At 40.5% G+C, this 23253-nt stretch overlaps 1 protein-coding gene across 1 annotated transcript in view; it reads left to right on the top strand.

Moving 5' to 3' along the window:
- The window catches only part of ARPC2 (actin related protein 2/3 complex subunit 2), a 37026-nt gene extending 14507 nt beyond the window's left edge, over positions 1-22519 (top strand). Inside the window, exons 4-10 of the mRNA XM_043996702.1 lie at positions 797-842; positions 4182-4368; positions 6561-6654; positions 16366-16492; positions 18359-18459; positions 18886-18986; positions 22006-22519. Coding sequence (XP_043852637.1) covers positions 797-842; positions 4182-4368; positions 6561-6654; positions 16366-16492; positions 18359-18459; positions 18886-18986; positions 22006-22030 — 681 coding nt within the window. The 3' untranslated portion in view covers positions 22031-22519. The remainder of the gene's footprint in view (positions 1-796; positions 843-4181; positions 4369-6560; positions 6655-16365; positions 16493-18358; positions 18460-18885; positions 18987-22005) is intronic.
- Positions 22520-23253: the final 734 nt, after the last annotated feature.

Here is a 23253-nt window from a genome sequence, read left to right as displayed (position 1 = left end):
TCATAGAGCTTAAGTGATTTGCCTGGGAACAGATCTGGGACCCAAATGTTGGTTTCTTAAAAGTAGATTTGTTGGGAATATAAGCTATTCAAGTAATGACTGAGATCCAGCAATCTATGGACCTTATTTTTTTGAAACTGACTGCAACTTCGTAATTCTTAAACACACTAGACAAGCTACTAACTGAAATAGTCTGGGTAAAATCCTGGGTTTTGTCTTAGCATTTATTTGGAGTTAGTGGATTGACCCAGTCAACTGATAAGTAACAGTCTGCACTCGCACTCAGGGTTAGAGGACCATTGTGTGTAATGTGGTAGGACTTTGAAAAAAGGTGGACAATGTAGATATTGTCCTAAAGAGATAGGTGACTGGACCCTGTGAAAAGACAGTCTCAGATATGTCTTGCCATTCTTGAATGAGTGTCTCCTACTCTGCCCATAAAATAGAAGTGGAGGGTGAGATTACTGACCTTTATCCCAACAAGAATAATGACTTGATTCCCTTCCATTTTGAAATTTCTTTCCTTAAATCTCTTATACCACCAAACATCTCACATGTGTGTGCGTGCATACATGCATACATACATACATGCTTTTCCTGTAATTACCCAAATCTTATCTCACCCCATCTCCCTTCATACCAGATTGTTAAATTCCTGGAAAGCAAGCTTTGTCTTCCCAGAACCTAGCATATAATAGACCCTTAATAAACAGGTTGGATTGAACTTTATAAAAAATAATGATTTTAAGAGAAATAACCTTTGAAGATGACATTGTGTTATTTTTTTATTTTCTAGTTGTTGAAGAGGGTATATGGAAGTTTCTTGGTAAATCCAGAATCCGGTAAGCTTCGGTAGACTTAACACATATCTTAGCTTTTACTTATACCTTTCTCTCTATTTTTAAGTGTTTACATTTCATGAGCCCAGTTTTTCCTTTATAGAAAAAATAGCACTCAGTGGCACCACTCTTTCTAGTAAAGGTGGTGATGGATATTTCACCAAAAAATAGCATGGACCGCTGTTGGCTAGATTTTTAGCCTGAACGAAGGCTGCCATTCTTTGCTTGTTACAATTAAGATGTCTTTTTCTCTTCAGCTACTATTGATGGTCAGCCTATCAACTTAACTCCAGAAGATTTGGAAATGGCTGTGAGCCACTTTAATGGGCATGGCCATGAGTCATTAGAACTCTTGGGAAGAACCAGTCACTATATTATATCTATGATTGAGATATATTCTCATGCCCTTAAACAATAATCTAGTCTCAATGTTGGAATAAGATTTTAAGTTATAAAGCTGTTTGAAGATAAGCTGTTTTTAGAAATATTAGCATTATTTGGTCTTCAGGTAATACCACAATTACATCTGTTTTAAAAATGGTCCTTCTGGAAATTAAGTTGGCTTTTTTTTTTTTTTTATGTAAAAAAATACAAAAAATGCAAAGCAGTATTCTTGTGTTTAATGATTTTTTTTTTTAAACTATAGGGGCAGGGGCAGCTAGGTAGCGCAGTGGATAAATCACCGGCCCTGGATTCAGGAGGACCTGAGTTCAAATGTGGCTTCAGACACTTGACACTCACTAGCTGTGTGACCCTGGGCGAGTCATTTAACCCTCATTGCCCCGCAAAAAAAAAAAAAAAACCCTATAGGGGCATCTAGGTGGCACAGTGAATAGAGCACTGGCCCTGGAGTCAGGTAGACCTGAGTTCAAATCTGGCTGTCTGACCCTGGGCAAGTCACTTAACCCCAATTGCCTCACCAAAAAAAACCCCACTTTAACACCTAATTATTCCCCACTCATCCCCATGTCTATCTTGGAATGTATTCCTTGCAGCCTATTATATTACTACATCTGGCAACACGGTTTATGACAAAAAAGGAGTGTTGTTGAAATGTACCCTCTTTGTAACTAAAGTTATAAAAGAGACACAAAAGAAAACTTATACATATCAGCCTTTCCTATTATTACCAAGGACCAAATAAAATGCAAAAGTCAAAATTCAGAAACAGAAACCTGATTTTGATAAACCGGTTAGGAAGGAAATGTTTTCTGGGGAGGAAAAATAACAAATCTGAAAGGGAACAAGGAGTTCTTGGACCTACACCTTTTCTACTTTGCTCCTCCCACCCTGATGGCAAAAGACTATATGGGATCCCTGCATAATAATGTATATTGCCACAAGAACCATATACAGTATACTTATTAAATGCCAGATATAAAAAAATGAGTGTCTCTCTCCCATTACTTTGGGATTGTTTGTCTAATCTGATTTAGAAATCTTAATCAGGTGGTCCTGAATTTTTACTTGATCACACTGACTAGCATTCACCCTTGATTGTCTTTAAAGTCTGAGACATGGTTTAGTCTCGCCTGTATTTGTTTTGTCTGGCTTGTAAAAATCCAATAAACCCTAGCCCTAAAAATATTCCCTTATCTTCTCCCAGCTCATCTGTTTATCTGGTTCCCAGGTACTCAGAATGAGGAGGTTGTTGTAATTATTTAATGTTAGAGTGCCAACAATATACTAAACACTATCCAGAACAGAAATTTAAAGAACTCATGACCTTAAAGGTTCATGATCAGAATGGGACAGGCCCAACAAAAACAGAGAAAGGAGACGCTCTTGGAGAGAAGAAACAGGAACAGTGCAGAAGTCTGGTGTGTTCAGCAATTTGAAATTCATACCATGCTGGTAAAAACTATTCTGTGCCCAAGTCTTATCAGTTGCCTCGGATATGAATCAGCTCTATTGAGACACCTCATTCAGACCCAAATGTCTCTTTATACACAACTTCATATCATTTGGATTTTTTGGCTCATATTAACAGTCTATATCTAATCACTGGTACCTGCAGTTCCTAATCCTCACGGTGCTTATTAGATGCTAAGATGTTGGTTCTTGGCATGTTACTCTGATAAGAAAATCTCTCTTAACTTGCCCTGAACCTAAAGGATTATTTTATGGATACATTATCTATTTACCTTTCTGACTTCATATTCCTAGTTTTTAATGGCATGTTCCTTTTTCACAATTGTTTCTAGAACAAGCCAAATTTCTGATTGAAGTTCCCAGATTGTGTTCTGGGAAGCATTGTCTTTGCTCTAAACTGGAGGTGTTGAACATGATGTCAGTAACATTCAAGGGAACTAGATTAAAATGAATAGCATATAGATGATGTTAATATGTATTTTTCTAAATCAACATGCCACCTCTTGCAGGGATCCTTATGTATAGTGTCCCTCATTCTATGTAAGCTTGATACCAGTGCTCTCAACTATTAGGTATTTTGGTGTCACTTAAAAGTTTTTGTTTCATATTTATTAAGTGCTTTATATTTGTAAGCATCTTAGAAGAATATAAGATTGATTTACCTCAACCTAGTGAAACGAAATGGGTAATATTCTGTTTATTTTACAGATAGGGAAATAAGGCCAGAGTTCACTTTAAAACTCTAGAGCTTTTGTCAAAAAAATATTCTGTCCTTTTGGTAGTGAGGAGAATTTGATAGACTTTTTAAAAATTTCAAGATTACAGTTAATCATATCATTGGTCAGAGTTTTTAAGCCTTTCAAAGTTCATCTTTATAATATCGTAAAATTGTTCTTCTAATTCTGCCCTGCAAAATCTTTACTCTGCATCAGTTCATACAAGTCTTTCCAGGTTTCTCTGAAACTGTTTCCTTAGATCATTTCTTATGAAACCACAGTATTCTAGTACATTCATTCATATACCATAATTTGTTTAGCCGGTCTCCATTTGATGAGTACCTCCTTAGGTTCTTTGTCACTACAAAAAAAAAGGAAAAAACCCTGCATGACTATTTTTGTACATATGAGCCCTTTTCCTCTTTAGTTGATCTCTTTAGGATTTGGGGCATAGTTGCAATTTGCTTTCCAGAATGGTTGGACCAATTCAGTTCTACCAACTGAATACAGTAATAAACTTATTATCGTATTATTGTACCTGTTTTTCAAAGCCCCTCCAACATTTATTTCCTTTTTTTCCCCCATCATCTTTGCCATTCTGATGAGTGTGAAACAGAGCCTCAAAATTTGTTCAGTCTGCATTTCTCTAATTTTTAGTCATTTGGGGCATTTTTTTTCACATGACTATTAATAGTTTGGAATCTTTGATAGACATTTTAAACAAGATTACATCTAATGGATTTCCCTTCCTCAGGATACAATGTCTCTTTGCTATATGACCTTGAAAACTTGCCTGCGTCAAAGGACTCCATCGTGCATCAGGCTGGAATGTTGAAACGAAACTGTTTTGCCTCTGTCTTTGAAAAATACTTCAAATTCCAGGAAGAGGGAAAGGAAGGAGAGAACAGGGCAGTAATCCATTACAGAGATGATGAGACAATGTGAGTATTAGTATAGACCATTATGCCTACACATCATTCTTTACAATTAAAGACTAAGGAATGATCTAGTGATTCAGTATGGGGTTTGGGAGATTTGTGTCTATCAAAATAATAGTCCCATTAGAAGTCGCTACTTAAGTATTTCTTCTAGTGACCATGGGGAGAGGGGGCAGCAAAAGTTCTGTACCTAAAACGGTTGGACTGAGGACTTCAGCTTTGAAGCCTTTCTTATTTCTCCTGCCTTACTCTCACATCTTCCAGAGAAGCAGCCTATTTCTTAGTGGGTTTTGTTGTCAAGGCAAGGTAAAAAACATTTACAGAGTATTTACTATGCATTGTGTTAAGCATAATCAAGCAAAACAAATTCCCAAATTGGCAATGTCCAAAAAATTTTTCTTAATCTGCACACTTGAGTTCATCCCCTCTCTCTGAAGAAGTGAGTTAGTATGTTTACACTTGGGTACCTTGGAATCATAACTGTTGAATTATGGTTCTGAATTATCAAACCTATTCTTGGTATTCATTTACAGTGCCATTTGGGGAGAGAAGAAGAATAGTGTGACATTGTACAATGCATTAGTTAGTGTAGGGAATATACATGACTTGTGGGTATGACATAATGATAACCCTTACAAGAATAAAAGGAATTCATGTGAAGCCATTTTTACCTCTGCCTCTTAGAATTTCCTATGGTACTGCTGATGGAAGAAAGTTAGGGAGTATGCAATTAACATTTAACGTATATTATATTTAGTGTTGAGAGCTAGCAGGAAGAAGAAAAAAAGTTATTTCCATGTGAGGAGTCCATATTGTGAAAACTCTAAATATGGACTCAGCATCAGGAGCTCTTAAAGTCTGTGGGGCCTCAGTTTCTGTGATAGAAAAGCAAGAACTGGATTGATGTGCCACATAGGAATATATGTGGAGGGCTGTAAAATTAATCCCAGATTCCATGTTAAACATGATGCTGGAGGGGCAGCTAGGTGGCGCAGTGGATAAAGCACCAGCCCTGGATTCAGGAGTACCTGAGTTCAAATCTGGCCTCAGAAACTTAACACTTACTAGCTGTGTGACCCTGGGCAAGTCACTTAACCCCAATTGCCTCACTAAAAAAAAAAAAAAACATAATGCTGGAAACTTAAAGGGCTCTCACATTTCCCATGGTATAGAGTACTGGTTCTTGTAGAAACAGTACAAACAAGCTCTTTGAGGTGGAGCTCCTTTCTCCCAAGCCAGGGCACCTGTGCTTGTTCCTTACAGCCCACTTCCTGAAAGAGGATGCTCTGGAACCCCCACTAGGGCTCCTGTATCATCACAGGAAGCTAGAACAATCAACATGACCACAGTTCTGTCCACCAGGTTTTCTTGTAGAAAGTGAATGCCTAGAGCACTTTCCAGTTTTCTAATAACACCATATTGAAACCAAAAAGCCTTACTTTTTTTACTATCCAAGTCTAGCAGCCTCAGTAACTTTATTTACTTTGTACTCAACAGAAACTTTCGAGCATCCTTTAAAATATATCGAAAAACAGTGCATTTCTTTTGATAGAAAACTACTTATAGTGTGAAAATAAGGTGAGATCAAATACATGTTCAAAAACATTTGCTTCAGAAAACATTAAATGGTAACCTTGATTTACTATAGAAATGTTCATTAAAGTAAAGGTTATTTGGAGGCATGAAGAGTTCTTTGTGAGCTGCCCATGCTTCTGGAGCATTACAGCCTGTTGGTGTTCTGTCAGCTTAGAGATTTTTAGATTTGCTTCCTTGCCATGAGTTTCCTATTGTGCTCTCAAATTTATATTTTACTAAACTCAAAGATCAAAATTAAAAAGAAAAGATTCTTTAATATATTTCCTTTATAGTCATAAATAATGTATCTATAAAATGAAAATTGGCTTTACTCAGTGTTTTATCATGTAATCCCTGTCTCCAAGTTCTATTAATGCACAAACATACCTCACTATTGTCCCTGTCTCCAAGCTCTGTTAATGCAGACATGTCTCACTGTTGTCCCTTCCAGAGGAAAGCTTATGGCGTCACTTTCTTAACACGCCTTGTGGTTCATAGAAGTAAATTAGCTGTTACCATCATGGTTTCTCCATAGCTTCTTCCTACTTTACTTCATGATAAAATCTTTGATGTGGCCCCATGGTGTCACTTGCTAAAACACCATCCTGTTTTCTCCTCAGGTATGTTGAATCTAAGAAAGATCGAGTCACCGTGGTCTTTAGCACAGTATTTAAGGATGACGACGATGTGGTGATTGGAAAGGTGTTCATGCAGGTATGGAAAACAGCCTTGACAGGAAATAAGGCACTCTAAGCATATGCTTTTATGCTATCAGAGTTGTTGGTGACCCCATTTGGAGTTTTCTTGGCAAAGATAATAGAGTGGTTTGCCATTTCTTCTCCAGCTCATTTTATAGATGAGGCAGACAGGGTTAAGTGACTTGCCCAGGGTCACAAAGCTAGTAAATGTAGATCAGATTTTTATCTTTAGGGGCTTTGCTCTGGAAGGAGCACCAGTTGATATAGCAGCTGCCCACCTCACTTAGTGGCACAATTTGTTTTTCAGGTAGTGATGGCTCGTGAGCCCAGAGAGCCCCCAGAATCAGTTGGAACGTAGGATGAATTCAATACCAAATCCTCTGAATAAAGAAGCATAGTAGATATTATCATTCATAAATAAGAGTAAAGCTTCAAATAAGTCTTTACCATCTCTTACTAGTTCTTCATCTGTTCTAAAGTATGCCTGTGTCTTTATACAGTCCTGTGTGAGGGTTTTCTCAAATATTCATGTAAAGCAGTACAGACTGACGAAACAGGGAAGAGGGCAGAATTGCTCAACAAATTTAAATGAGACACTGAGCCTGAGCTTGAGTGAGATCACTGTAGGGCACACCTAATCACCCTCCTTGGTAAAGGCTGATCTGATAAAGAGCACTAAAAAGACTTAGTTGAGATCATTTATAATTGAATTCTTGCTACTGTTGAACTCAGCCAGAAGGTTCATAGCTGCCTTGTCATAGTGTCTGCTAGTCATTGACTAGATGTCTCCAAGCTTGGGGGAGAGGAAGGGTGTTTTGGTTTTTTTGTTTTATTTTGTTTTTCCTGAGATATAACATCATTCAGATTTCAATACAGTGGTTAAGGTCTAAGAAAATAAAATAGTAATTTGTTTTTTTTTATTATTTGATGGGGTAATAGGATCTGGGAAAGGAAGAACCTGCTTTTGCCACTGGGAAATTTACTTATAAGGAAACTGTTAGGGAAAATAAGGATAATTTATGTGTTCTTTAAGCAAGAAAAGTCCCATCTGGGTGCAGCTTTAATGTACTATCAGCTTTTTTTTCTCCTTTTTTTCTGCTCAGGAAGAGGAATTAATCAGAAATTCTAATATTTTTAGATGTTTTATTCCCGTTAGAAAAATTAGATGAGTACTTTAGTACTATGGAACAGGAAAATGACTAGATGTGAATGTACTTTTTCAGATATAGGAGTCAGTTTCTTGGACAAGCTTTTCATGGCAGTTTATGCAAAATTGACAGAAGAGTTAAGGCCAGGAACATAGGAATTGGGCTAAATCCAGAGCCACAGGCTAATTTTAAAGGCCACAAATATGCTGCAGGGCATATTTAAAATTGGCTGCTTTTACCAGTACTGTTCCAGTTTATTCTAGGAGATATCTAAATTTATTTGTACTTTACACACATCTTATCATGGATAGTTTTATCAATTATCAGGTCCTTAGAAGAATTTGGAATATTTAACCTTTGTCTACTTTTCTTTGTTTTGTTTTGTTTGGGTTGGGTTTTTTTGGTTTTGTGAGGCAATGAGGGTTAAGTGACTTGCCCAGGGTCACACAGCTAATAACTGTCAAATGTCTGAGGATGGATCTGAACGCAGGTCTTCCTGAATACAGGGCCAGTGCTTTATTCACTGCATCACCTAGCTGCCTCCTGTCTATGAGTTTAAACCCCATCTCTGAAAGCGAGGACATGAGGAGAGTTATCTAAAGGGAAAGAAAGAGAACCTCTTGTATTTTGTTGATTACTTCTTTGAGGCATATCTAAAAAACATCTGAAAACATGGATAGAAGTTGTCATCAAGCTTTCTGCCCATTTGCTCTCCACAAATTCGGAGAACTGAGAGAATTTACTGGTAATTACCAAAAGACACTCCTGATTTTAGAATGCTTAAAACCGTCCACCCAAAACCTGCTTCTGGACTCTCACTTTAAATATTTAAGGTGAAAGATATAGACACACAGCACAAAAGAAGCTTGTGATTGGACTCTAACAGGATCACTGCTCTTTTCTTTGTAGCTACCCATACTGTTGTCTAGATACATCTTGAGCAAAATAAATTGAGCTTATCATTAAGCAGAAATACTTCAATTTACTTTTCTGCTTTGAGCCCCTTAATTGAATTCTTTGTAGCATTTCACTGTGCTTAAAGTAAAAGGGCCTGGAGTTCCATCCTCTCACCCCTATCTCAGATAGCATATTATTCCACTTTAGCATATTTCCTTTGTAGTCATACAGAACTACCTTAAAATTGGAATCTGGAACTAAGAGAAGAATCTGATAACATGTTCAATCTTATACTTTTAGAGACAACAGTTTTATGGTGCTTAAAGATTAGAGCTTAGTTGGTTATGCTCCCTCAGCTAGGGGAATTTAGACTGAGACTGTAATTGAGTTACAATGCTAAGATACGAAGGCTGAAGTTTACCTGTCTTAGAGTAGTGCATCTTGTTTTGCCCAGGTGTGCAGATAGGCCTGTTACTGAAGCACTATTACAACCAGAGATTTTGTATTCAGAACTGTTTGTTTATCCCAGTAGATTATCCATAATAATAATAATATACTCTGTTGTTCCATTTACACAAATTATCTTCCAAAAAGCCTGTATGAACAGTCCCATAGCCCTCCCTTTGGGCGTAGTTCCAAATTGCTCTCCAGAATGGTTGGATCAGTTCACAGCTCCACCAACAATGCATTAGTGTTCCAATTTTTCCACAGCTTCTCCAACATTTATTATTTTCCTTTTTTGTCATATTAGCCGATCTGATAGGTTTAAGGTGGTAACCTCAGAGTCGTTTTAATTTGCATTTCTTTGATCATTAGTGATTCAGAGCATTTTTTCATATGGCAATAGATAGCTTTGATTTCTTCATCAGAAAACTGCCTGTTCATATCCTTTGACCATTTCTCAATTGGGAAATGACTTATATTCTTATAAATTTGATTTAGCTCCCTATATATTTTAGAAATGAGGCCTTTATCAGAAACACTGGCTGTAAAAATTGTTTCCTAGTTTTCTGCCTCCTTTCTAATTTTGGCTTCATTGCTTCTGTTTGTAAGCAGCAGTTATTCTCTCTCTCTTTTTTTTTTTTTTTTTTTTTTTTTTGGTGAGGCTATTGGGGTTGACTTGCCCAGGGCCACACAGCTAGTAAGTGCCAGGTGTCTGAGGCCGGATTTGAACTCAGGTCCTCCTGAATCCAGAGCCAGTGCTTTATCCACTGCGCCACCTAGCTGCCCAGCAGCAGTTATTCTTAAAGCTTTGCCATCCCTATAAGAACTAACCACTAGACTTTGCATATTATCAAAATAAATAACCAAGAAACCTGGAGAAGAAAGTGATAATGAAGTCATATATATAACTTCTTTCTCCTAGTAGATTTTGGTCAGTTAATTCTAAAAGACTTGTCACTTATTTCACCATGCAGATTGAGAGAGTGATTTATAGCAAGGTATTCACTATAGGAAATAATGGATAGTTCAGCTAGATTCCTGACTTTCATGCAGACCTGTGAGTAAGTTCAGTAGTGTTTACCAGCCAGAAATATCTCCTGGATGCTTCCCACCTGAAATCAGTCACAGAGTCTGGTAGAAAACAGGAGCACAGTGTCCAAGCCAGTACCATATGGTGTATTTTCAGCAGTTATCCAAATAGATGTTTATTTATAGAATCAGCCAAACATAGTGGTGCATGCCTAGAATCCTGCTACCAGGGAAACTGAAGCTGGTGGATTACTGAGCAGCTCACATTTATCTAGGTTTTATACTTACAGAATTCCTTATAAGATAGGTATAATTATCTCTTCTGACAAATGAGGAAACCAAAGGTCCTATTGGGTAAATGACTTGGTCATATTAACTCAGTTCTTGTTGCTTAGTCATTTCTAGTAGTGTCCAACTCTTGGTACCCTCTTTTGGGGGTCACAAGATACTGACATAGATACTTGTAATGGTTTGCCATTTCCTTCTCCAGCTCATTTTACAGATGAGGAAACTGAGGCAAACAGGGTCACAAAGGGTTTGAGGCCAGTTTTGAATGCAGATCTTCCTGATTCCAGACCTTATCTACTGTGCCACATACCTACCCTGTTAACCCAGCTAGAAAAGGTTATAGCCCAGACTCTTAATTCCCAGATCTTAGATTCATTCCACAGTAGCCCAGCTGCCTTCCAACTGTCCTTACCCCTAGTTCTACTAGTCTACCTTTGCCCAGGGTCACACAGCTAGTATCTGTCAAGTGTCTGAGGCTAGATTTGAACTCAGGTCCTCCTGAATACAGGATCAGTGCTTTATCCACTGTGCCACCTAGCTGCCCAAAAAACTGTTGTTGTTGTTGTTGTTTTGTTTTTTGGCAGGGCAATGAGGGAGGGTTAAATGACTTGCTCAAGATCACACAGCTAGTGTCAAGTGTCTGAGGCCAGATTTGAACTTAGGTCCTCCTGAATCCTGGGCCAAGTGCTTTATCCCCTGTGGCACCTAGCTACCCCACACATCTACTTTTCTTTAAGCTAAATAGCCTCATTTCTCTTAACTTAGCCTTCATTCTGGGCACCCTTACATATATCAGCATGTCAGTGTCTGACCTGGCAGACCTAAGGCTGACCACTTTTTCCCCCCCTGCTATATAACAGTTGACATCATATTGAGCAAGAGGTGGGTTTGTTCTTCCTTCTATCCAATCTGTTCTCTCTGTTCTGCACACTTTGAGCAGCAGCAGTCAGTCCTATTCTACTTGGCTCTTCTGCTAACCCTAATATACTCCAAGGCATCCATGATCTCAGGAATTTGAATGTTCCCTCCAATGAAGCAGCTTTCAATCCATCCATTCCCATCTCAGGTGTGTGCCATAGTTATTATTTTATTTCCCTATCCTGCCAATCTCAAACTGAAATCAGTGTTGCACCCTATCCGAATCTCTGTCCTTTCTTCTTTATTGACCAGAATTAGGTACAGAATGGCAGTTTCTATGAGGACAACAACTCTAAGAGAGAAGAGAGTTAATACTACAAGTGCCCAAAAAGAGGACGACCATTGAAACGTTTTTAGTGCACAGACAAAAGCTCCAAAGACAGCACAGACAAGCAAGGCAGTTTGGGAAGTAAGATGTGGCATTATATGCTTTTCCCCCCCAAAAAAGCCAGTGGTATGAAATAGACTCAATTTCATATACAAATATACAAAACTTTTTGTATTCTATGTATATGGAAATGATCTTTCAGTGTTTAAGTTAAGGAGGAAAAAAAAGTAAACCTTTTAAGAGAATTAGCTGAGCACAAGTGTCAGGGATGTATTCACATCTTGCTCTTTGCTCAATAGGTCACTGCTCTGTCCTGCCTCCTTAGTTTGTGGTCTCTTTCCAGAACTCGGCATTGTTTTCTTCTCCAGTTTGGATTTCTGGTGCCTGCACTCCCATCAGGACAGCACTTGTTCTTTTTGTTAACTGTCCTTACCCACAGGTTCTCCACCATGTATCTTCCCTTTGTGCATGTCCTCACAGGAGTGTGTCTCTTAAAGTATACTGCTAATCCAGTTTATTTCACCTTCTTGTGTATAAGGCATAAGTGCCTTCATTGTCATGTTGTAGTCACCAGTTATATCCATACAACCCAACAGTACCACTTGTGTTGAATCTACTTTTTGTGTTGATTTCTAGTTCATTTAATTCTCTTACTCTGCATTTGTGGATAGTCACTTTGGAAATAAAAGTCAGTAGAATTGCCTCTCAGACATGTCTCTTGTGAAATAATAGATATTCCCATTAATAGTCTTCTTCCTATGTTCTAGCTTTTCTTGTTTATATTTGACTTAAGGAGAGGTATATGGGCAATTTTCACCTCCCTCTCCATTTTGAGTTTAAAGCAGGACTTCTTAATGGTTTTGGAAGTGGGATTGGTAACAAGGAGCCTTTTGGCAGTCTATAAAGCCTATGAACCCCTTCTTAGAATAATATTTTTAAATACATAGTATTACAAAGGAAACCAGTTGTACTGAAATAATTAAAATATTTTTCAAAGAAGATCACGGAGGGCAGCTAGGTGGTGCAGTGGATAAAGCACTGGCCCTGGATTCAGGAGGACCTGAGTTCAAATCCAGCCTCAGACACTTGATGCTGACTAGCTGTGTGACCCTGGGCAAGTCACTTAACCCTCATTGCCCCACCAAAAAAAAAGAAGAAGAAGATCATGGACCCCAGGTTAAGAATCCCTCGTTTAAGGCTTCTTGACCAGGCCTGCAAGTGTCCAGAAAAATACATTTTTTATTGCTTCTTTCAGTCCCCCAACAAGGATAACATAAATCAAGTGCTACTCCATCTAGAGGTTTTTCCCCATTCGGCCCCTGTCAATGCCTTCTCCACTCAGGCTTCCTTCCATCTATTCTATGTCTTCTGAAAACCAATTTATATATACATTATTACACATTAGAATGTAAACTTCTTGAGGGCAAACTGTTGCTTTTCATATTCATGTGTATGTATATTAAATTTTTCAACACAAGGCCGAAGTTAGGCAGCTAATACTGGAGTTGCAGTGAGTTTAAAAAGACAGTGTCTTATTTCTTAGCAAGTCCAATCTTAGTTGAAGTTAATATTTATTTGTATGAAGTTTGAGATAATACTTTTAAGTTTTGAGTCCATATTTTTATACCTATATTTTTAAATTATGTTAACCATTCTTATCTCTCATCTTTGTGTTTCTTCATATTTAGTTATTCAGGAGAAATTTCAAATTTATTATCTGATTTTTGAAAATGTGGAGATATAACTTTAAAGTTTCTTAAATATAATAGGGAAGTGATGCAATACTTGGCTCATACATAATAAGCATTTAACAAATTCTTCCTGGGGCAGCTAGGTGGCACAGTGGATAAAGCACCGGCCCTGGATTCAGGAGTACCTGATTCCGGCCTCAGACACTTGACACTTACTAGCTGTGTGACCTTGGGCAAGTCACTTAACCCTCATTGCGGGGGGGGGGGGGGGGGGACACACACAAATTCTTCTTGATCATTTCTTTATCTTAAGATTTGGTCCAAAAACCTAAATCCTCTTAATAATAACTTGGGTTTATATGGCACTTCAAGATTTTTAAGTCCTTTACATACATTATTTGACCTTCATAGTAACCCTCTAAAGTACATAGGTTATCTGCATTCTACAGGTGTGGAAACTGTCTCAGATGTTAAGTATCTGAAGCACCATTCAAACCAGGTCTTTCTCACTTTTTCAGTGAGGTAATTGGGGTTAAGTGACTTGCCCAGGGTCACACAGCTAGTAAATGTCAAGTGTCTGAGGCTGGATTTGAATTCAGGTCCTCCTGAATCCTGGACCAGTGCTTTATCTACTGCACCACCTAGCTGCCCCATCTTTCTCACTTCTTGTCCAGCCATTTGTCCACTATATATACAATATTCTCTTCCTTTTACTAGCTACCCCAATTTTTTTCCTCACTCAAAAAGAAATTGATCCACAGCCTGAATCCTTAGCCAGTGAGCCTGTCCACTATTATCTGCTGTTAGCACATAAGAGGGGGAAAGAATAAAAGTTAAGTTTAAACTCTTGGAAGAATAAAAAGGTGTTTTCTACAGTGAGTCAATTCCAAAAAACCTTACTTAGCTGTTCAGAAGCATCTGTAAAAACTTACTCCCCAAGCCACAGGAATTTCCAATCTGAGTCAACTCCCTCTCAAAGCAGTTCCATTTCCAGTGGTCATCTAAGTAAGAAATGTGATCTTGTTTCTTCTGAAGTTTTTCCTTTTGAGGAGAGAATACATCTAAAAGGAAACTGAACAAACTGGAATCAAGTCTACAAGCATTTATTTATTAAGTGCTTACTACAAGCCAAGCCACTGTACTAAGCACGAGAGTCAAAACCAAGTTCTCCACGCCCCCCCCAAAAAAAGTCACTGCCCTTAAATATTTTATATTCTAAGGGAGACAACATGTAAACAGCAGGGTATATACAAGAGATCTATCATAGAGATGGAAGGTATTCAGGTCTTCCAGGAATGAGAGGCAGTCATTGCCAAGATCATGGAATAGGAGGTGAAACGTCCTGATTGAGAAAATCCAGGTAGACCAAAGTTGCTATGATGTAGAGCGATGGGAAGAGAGTAGATTGTAAAATGGATTGTGGAAAAGTAAGGGGCCAGGTGATAAAGAGCCTTGATTGCCAAACAAAAGAGTTCATACAGGATCCTGGAAATAATAGTGAGCCATGTTGAGTTTGAAATGGGGACATCCAAGTAGATCGTGATGCAAAATTAGAACTCGGCTCCTAGTTTAGAATGAAAAGAGAAGGGGCCCTAGGACGGAATCTTTGAAGACAACCACATTTAAGTAGTGGTGATAGGGATGAAGAATCATCAGCAGAGCCTGAGAAAAAGGAGGGATTGGATGGATTGGTATAGGAGAGCAGTGTCAAGAAAATCTCCAGAAGAAAAAGACAGCTCAGGAAGGATCAGAATTGAAAAAGACCATTTGATTTGGCAGTCAAATCATTGGACATTTACATAGGAATGTAAGATTTTTCAGTGTGTTGATTGGTTTTTGTTTTTTCCTTTAATTCTTTGTTATAGAAACATGGTTCTCTGAGAGAAAGGGAGGAGAGAAATATAGGGGAAAGTCTATTTTTAATTTTTTGGTGGTCCGCTAGGATATAATATTGGCATTTACTCCCTGTTTTGTAGTGACCCAGGTCCTCAACACCAAGAGCTTTTGAATGTTAAGCACTTGGTTTTTAACTTGTTCTCCTTTAAAAGGCAGATGACTAGGGGTTAACATATACAGACATACCTCAGAGATGTTACAGTTCAGTTCCAGACCACCACAATAAAGCAAATAGAAAAATAGAGTCACATGAATTTTTTTGTTTCCCAGCACATATGAAAGTTATGTTTACACTATATTGTAGTCTATTAATTGTGCAATAGCATTATGTCTTTAAAAAAAAGGCAATGTACGTACCTTAATTTAAAAATACATTATTGCTGAAAAATGCTAACCATCATCTTGAGCCTTCAACGAGTCATGATCCTTTTGCTTGGAGGCAGGGGTAACAGTGGTCTTGTCTTGATGTTGATGGCTGCTGGGTAGTGGTTGCTGGAGGTTGGGGTGGACCTAAGTTTATGTAATATTTTTCAATATTGTTGTGTCTCAGGGAATAGAGAGGCTGTAGAGCAAGGGGGGGCGGGGTGGGGGAAATGGCCAGTTGGTTGCACAGTCAGAACACACACAGCATTTATCAGTTGTTTGCCATGGGCACAGTTCAGCAAATCACTGCTCATAGATCACCCATAACAGACAGAATAACAATGGGGAAAGATTGAAACACTGTGAAAATTACCAGAGTGTGACAGAGACATGACGTGAGCACATGCTCTAGGAAGAATGGCACTGATAGACTTTCTTAATGCAGGGTTGCCATGAGTCTTCAGTTTGTTTTGCATTATCCGCTAAGGGCCATATAAAGCAAAGCACAACAAATGAGGTTTGTCTGTAGTACATCTTTAAAATTTGCAACAAGCAAACATATGAAGTTTTCCAGTGACATCCTTGGATAGGACAGATAACCCATAACTCTGTTTCCCTTCCTTTCCCCACTCACTCCCACAGTTGCAGGAGGTTTCCCTCAAGCACGAGTTTGCCTCCCATCTGATCCTAAGTTATCTTCTTTCCCATTTCTTTCATCTTTGAAGGAGTTCAAAGAAGGACGCAGGGCCAGCCACACAGCTCCCCAGGTCCTCTTCAGCCACAGGGAGCCTCCTTTAGAGCTGAAAGACACAGATGCCGCTGTGGGCGACAATATCGGCTATATCACTTTTGGTGAGTTGAACAGAATTGGGACCTTCATGTACTTGTCTTAGTAATGAATTCAGAACACTGAGTACTCATAGAGCTTGTTCACATTGAAGGGGATGGCAGCGAGAATTCTAAAAGCTCAGTGCCATGAGGGTGGGAGCTGTAACGGGGGTCTCCAATTACTCAGCAGGCCTAGTTAGTGCTTTTGCTGCTTTTCTTGAACTGCTGTGCACACTTGCCACATGGAGAGAGATTCTGAGCTTTTAGTTTAGGGGATGAAAGGAAGCCAGAATGATTTCATCAGTGTAGCAAACCCCTGGTGTGGAAACTCTTTTCTCCATTTCCTGATGTAGGTCAAATGAACGTCTCTTCTAGGGTCCTGAAAGAATTAATTGACTTGTTCAAGGTCACACAGACTCTGTACGTCACACGTGTCCCTTTAGCCGCTCTACTCCTACCTTCCCGTTTTTTAAATGACATGATCATTGACTCCCCTAGGCATATTAAATGTTAAATATCAACATCTCCTGACCCGTTCGGAGCTGCAATTTACTCTGCTTTTAGACATGAGAAGAATGGGGGGAGGGCTTGGGTTGCTCCATCAATTTAAGCTTCTGCCAGGTTTGGTTCACCCCAAACCTGTTCTCTAAAGTATTGAATCTGCAGTTTCCTTTGTCATTTGGAACTGGAAGGTTATGCCAGGACATTGTAGAGTAGATTCTCATGGACCATTCTGTAGGGGAAATAAATTGCATTTCATATGCCTGAAAAGTTGAACTTCAAAGAGATTTTTGCATGAACCCAGAAAATGCTGCTTTGACAATGGAGTTAAAAGAACAGAAGTAAAGTGGAAGACAAAACCTACCATAAACCAGTACAAAAATGAGTACCTCGACAATTGCCTGCACCTAAAAAGTAGGCCCCCCCATAAATAGGAACAAGAGACCAAGCTCTTTGTATCTTACAGAGGGCTTTGCCCATACCACAGAAGTAAGAGGACTTTCAGGCTGTCTGTGCCTCTTGCCTCCTTCCTAGTTAGGGCTTCCAGAGGTTTTACTAACAGTTTTTTTAATACATTTTTATTTATTTTGTCAAATGTTTCCCAATTACATGTAAGCAATTTTTTAACAGTCGTCTTTTAAAATGTTGATTTCCACATTCTCTCCCCGCTCCTTGATGAGGCAAGTAATTAGGTATGGAGTATACATGTGAAATCACAACAAAACATATTTCCATATTAGCCATGTTGCAAAAGAAAACAAAAAAATAAAACAAGAAAAATAAAGTTGAAAAAGGTCTGCACCACTCTGCACTCAGAGTTCATCAGTTCTCTCTGTGGAAATGGATGGCATTTTTCATCATAGATCCTTGGGAATATTAATAAGAGTTTTAAAGGCCTTACCAAGTGTCTGTCAGGAGCATCTCCTTACTTCAGTAACATGATGACTAAGACAGGTGGTTTGGCTCTTTCCTGAGGGATTAGTGTAAATTGTTTCCCACAGGGTCAGTCTGACACTCCCTCCACCCCACAGAGAATTGTCTGGTGCTGTCCTTAGCAGCCAGTAACCCTGTCATGAATAGGGGACAGATTCCAGATAGAAGTGTGCATTCTAGGATTGTAAACTAGAGCAATAGTTAATCCCTTTGTGGAGTTTGATTCTGACCTAGGCTCCCCTTTGCCTTTGGTGTCCAGAGCTTCCTCTTTTCCCTCCTTTCAGAATGCAGCCATTCATTGCCACAGGGAATAACTGAGATTACCTGGGAGGCAACCCCCAGAGCTTGTATGTGCTTTAGAAAAGAGAAAGGGGATCTAGCTAAAATCTTCCGTTCCTTCCACACTGCTCGGGGTCCTCCAGGGCACGCTGAGAACTTGTTTTGTTCCTTCTCCAGTGCTGTTCCCCCGCCATACCAATGCTAATGCCAGAGACAACACCATTAACTTGATTCACACATTCCGGGATTACCTGCACTATCACATCAAATGCTCTAAGGTAAGAGAGACCCACTAGGACTAAAGGAGCAGCTAGAGGAAGTTTTCAGCTTCCAGCCTCCAGCAGTGACAAGCTGAGAAACGTTCCCAACCACAGACTAGAACTCTTGTAGGAAAAGACAGAATCCCTCAAAAAATCGTTTCTGTTTCCTATCAAAGGTTTCCCACGTATTACCCTGTCCTACCCTCCCCCTACAAATGCCTCCATCTTAGAGACTTCAGCCACCATCCCATGTCTCCCCATCCATGTCAGTCCCAGGGTGTGTCTGCCACACTTTACATCCCATCTGTCTGGAAAAGACAGGTACAAATGGAAAGAACTCCTTGCACCACAAGATTTTTCTTAGAATCTTTTCTCTAATGAGAATAAAGATAACTTTATGTCATTTCAGTTTCAAACTTCAGTGTATAATTTGTTTGCCTCCAGGCCTATATTCACACACGAATGCGGGCAAAAACGTCTGACTTCCTCAAGGTGCTGAATCGCGCACGCCCAGATGCAGAAAAAAAGGAAATGAAAACAATCACGTAAGTAGGACAGGTCTCCATCAGCAGGGCTCGTGTCCTTCATCCTCTAGAAGAGAACGCTGTGTCTATTGACAGATGACCTTTCTTAGGTGAGCAAGAAGGATTTAAGATACCATTTGAGGGAAGGCTGAGCTTGCTTGTCCCCAGGCTCAGTTCTTAAGGGCATCAGCTAAAGAGAAAGAGAGAGAGAATGTATGGGATCCTTCTTTAATAAGCCAGGTGTTAAGTTGAAGGGTAGCTCTTTAGACTGTTGGAGAAGTGAAGCCTGTTCAAGGGAGCAGACTCGTGGGCAAGACTGGGACCCAAGGCCAAGCTGTGCTCACTGCCAGGCTGCTTCTCCAAAGAAGTCTTGGAGAGAGAAGGACAGCGTAGAAGCGAGGTCAGATAACCTCAAGAGAGCCAGCTGGGACCTCCCAGGGGCTTGGCCAAAAGCTAGTTCTCTGTAATGCCGGCAGTGCTTGTCCCATACATGATGGCAGCAGATTCCCCCATAAACATTTAGTCCCTGCTGATACTCTAGGGTAGTCTTGTCATCAGGCATGTTTGATGAGGTGTCTAAATGAGTACTGCTCACCTGAACTGAGTCTGCCTTATCCCTTCCTGCACTGGAGTCTGGGTTCCCTGTCACTTTCCCCTTGGTGTCTTGGTCTACATTTGGCAGGTGGACACATGCCCAGGACCTTTCTGAGGCGTAATTTCTTCCCCCCACCTATAGATATGAGATGAGCTCTCTGACTGAACCTGCTGCTGCTGCCCTTTGAAAAGGGTGAGAAGGGCTCCTGCCCTGTGCCTCCGTACCGGAGGCTTGTGTTAGGAGTTTTCATTTACAGAAGCGTTAGGAATTCTGCTCAAAGCACTCTCTTAATTTGTGACCTCTGAGGGGTAGGGGCATGCTGGAGTTCTGACAGCAATAAATTGATCCCGGGAGACACGCCAGCCAGATCTGAGTGGGTCCTTGTGAAGAGATGACTGAGGGCCGATGCAAGCATATCGGCATTCCCTGTCTGCCTCTGGGCAGATCTCTGCACAAGCAATGAAGCCTGCTGTGCCTGGGACAGGGAGGTGAAATGGCAAGACTCCTCCTCCTGCCCACCTGTTTCAGTTTTTGTCCCTTCCTGAAGTTCACTATTTCCCCTCTCCCTGCTTGCTCTTCACAGGAGTTCCTATTTCACCAGGTACCACATGGGTGACCTCAGTCGTGAGGCCACTGGCTTCAAGCTGCATTCAGGGCCCAGTGGAGAGCCAGTCAGTTCAGTTGAGGCCAGGAGATGAAACGACAGATAGGTACAGCAGAAGGAAAGCTTGTGTCGGTCAGCCTGTCAGGACGCAGACAGGAAGGCCGGGTAGCGTGAGTAGATAGTTAGAGGATTGCCTTTGGGACGGTCCTGCCCTGGTAACAATGTGTCCACGGAGAGGAAGAACCAGGCGTAACCCTCACTAGGTACCAGCTGCCTTGCCAGCCAGTAATTAAGCAGCCTCTTAATGGCAGTTGTCTCCCTTCCAAAAAGTCTCCATACATGGCCACATGGCCCACAAGTGTGTCCCCCCAAGTACCAGTGGTTTTCACTTTCCTGCCCACCAAACGTTTAACAAAAGCTATTAAAGAGTAGCAGGGTGAATATAAGACTTTGTCTCCTCTGTTTACTTTCTGAATACTGACACATGGGGAAACGACAAGGACCGAGACAGTAGGTGACTAGGGAGGAAGCAAGGGAAATTGGGTAATTCCCAAACTATTTAACCCTGAACAGGAGTCAGATGGTCCGCTTCCCAAATGGAGACTGAATACATATTAAAATTCCTCCTGATGAAATGCAGACATTTTCTTGAACTGGAAAAAAGCATAATTCTTGAAGAAGCCTTGGAGGCAGAGCTAGCCCTTTTCCACAGCTTGTCTGCACTCGAGCCCCAGGGAGACAGGGACCTGGGCAAGAGAATGATGCAAGCTTACTCTGAATCTTTTGGATCATCTAGCGCTCAAAACTTTTTGAAGGACTTGTTTGGGGTGGGTTTTTTGTCAAGGAGGAGGCTTAATTAGGGCTAAGTAGTAAGCATCTCCTAAATACCTGACACTATACAAGGCAGCAGGGTTATGTTTCCCACATAAGATCTGCCTTCCCAGGGTTTCAGCTCCAGCAAAGTAGCTTTACAGACTGGTATACAAAATTACTTCTCAGTTCCTTAACTAGGGGTGCTTTCAATTCTAGTCTGTGTTACTATCATGGGGAAGAGGAGAACTTTTTAGCACTGGAGGGCAGGGGACAAGACCTATAGATACCCTAAGGATGCTCAGGCACCATCTGGGGCTCTTAATATTGAATTGGGTAGCTAGGTGGCACAGTGTATAAAGCACCAACCCTGGATTCAGGAGGACCTGAGTTCAAATCCAGCCTCAGACACTTGACACTTACTAGCTGTGTGACCCTGGGCAAGTCACTTAACCCTCATTGCCCTGCAAAAAAAAATAACATTGACCTAGATGACCCTCTCTGAGAGCCCTTTCAACCCTACATCTCTCATTCTGTGATGTGATTCTATCCCCACCGTAAAAGGTCCAAGACATCTCCACACACTTTGGCTAAATGGGAACACCCTAACTGGCTTAAGGACCGAAAAGTCCCAGAAAGACAGACATGGCTCCAGTCTAAAATGTATAATCTGGAGCCATCCCCAGTCTTTCTCCCATCCTGTCTTAAAGCCCTTGCGTGGCTTTCCTGGTTTGGCATAGTCACTCTGTGGAACCATTGAGGTGCTCAGCAGCCCCAGAAAAGGGCTCTGTTAGAAGGGGGGAAAGGCTGGTCAAAAACCGACTCCAAATGCCCTCTGGCTCAGATTCTATGGCAGTGAAAACATGCCTCATATGCAGGTGTCTTTCCCATTGCTTACCCAAGGCTGACCAAGAAGCCTGACTCTACTCTTCCCTTTCCTGTCTGAATTTGGGTGGCCACCTTAGAAATGTCGTGGGGTGGGATGACCAGCCAGCCAGGGACTGGCCCTCATGTTTCTTCTCTTTTCCAAGGGGGAAGACATTTTCATCCCGTTAAACTCATGGGAATAGCTGGAGTAGGAGGCTGACAACAGAAGGCTGGAGCACTTGCTGCCGGAGAATCGTAGCTTTTAATATTGCACCTCTCCAGAGTCTAAAGGAATTCTCCCAATTTGGTTCTATTTTGTACACGTATGGAAAATAATCTGCAGAATCGAGCTGTGCTTGCAAGGACTTCATAGTTCCCAAGAATTTAAAAAAAAAAAAGGAATTCCACTTTGATCAATTTTATTCCTTTTCTTTATTCCTCTTGCAGTCCCCCCCCACCACCTCCCTTCTCTCTCTCTCTCTCTCTCTCTCTCTCTCTCTCTCTCTCTCTCTCTCTCTCTCTCATCCTCTTTCCAAGCTGTTTCGCTTTGCAATACGTTACTGGTAATGAGTTGCAGGAAATACAATATTAACTTGTTTTTCTCCTAAGTATTTGAGTTGAAAACTCCTGTATCTAAAAATACGGTTGGGGTCATTAATAAAAATCTTTCTATCTTAAGTGAGAAGTCAATGAATTTCTGGTCTGATTGGAAAGCAGAGAGACCTAGGAAGGGGAACCTCATCCAGTAGAAAGAATACTAAATTTGAAGTTAGAAACTGAGTTCAAATCCTGGCTCTGTTCCTTGTGGTGATTTGGGGCCAATCATCAAACCTGTGAGCCTCCTCACTTTGCTCATCCCTAAAATGAGAGTGTTGGGCTGAAACCTCTGACATCCCTCCCAGCTCTAAAGCTATGATCCTGTAATACTTGAGACCACTTGCCTTGCACCAGATGGGAAATCTGCAAGCATAAAAGCTATCTCAGGAACACGTGTATTGTATATGATGGGGAAAGGTAGCCAGCTAATAACGCTATTGAGAGTAGTCTGAAGCATGTGAATGGATCCGGAAGGCCAGCTGGTTAGCTAGTTAGAAATGCCCACCTCTCACTGTCGTCACCCCTTCACTGCTGTCTTTCACCTAGAATATTCCCCGTTCCCAAGCTTCCGTGAAGTTGACAAACCAGAATATAAACCTATTCCCTTACCATCAATTTTCTGCACGTCCTGTACTAAGTGCTGGAAATAAACATTTAAAAGTCAGTCCTGACACTTGGGGTTTACATCAAACAGGAGGAAAGGAAGCTGTGGCCTAGCGATACACAGAACAGCCACTTAGCATACCCTCTGCAGAAGCAGTAGTACTCGTGTACTGATTTGACTCCTGTGCCCAGAGCAGAAGATGGGAATGAGG

This window comes from Dromiciops gliroides, chromosome 3, assembly GCF_019393635.1.
Source record: "Dromiciops gliroides isolate mDroGli1 chromosome 3, mDroGli1.pri, whole genome shotgun sequence".
NCBI classification, from domain to species: Eukaryota; Metazoa; Chordata; class Mammalia; order Microbiotheria; family Microbiotheriidae; genus Dromiciops; species Dromiciops gliroides.
The sequence above is the reverse complement of the archived record's forward strand: the minus strand, read 5'-3'. Positions and strand labels throughout refer to the sequence as shown.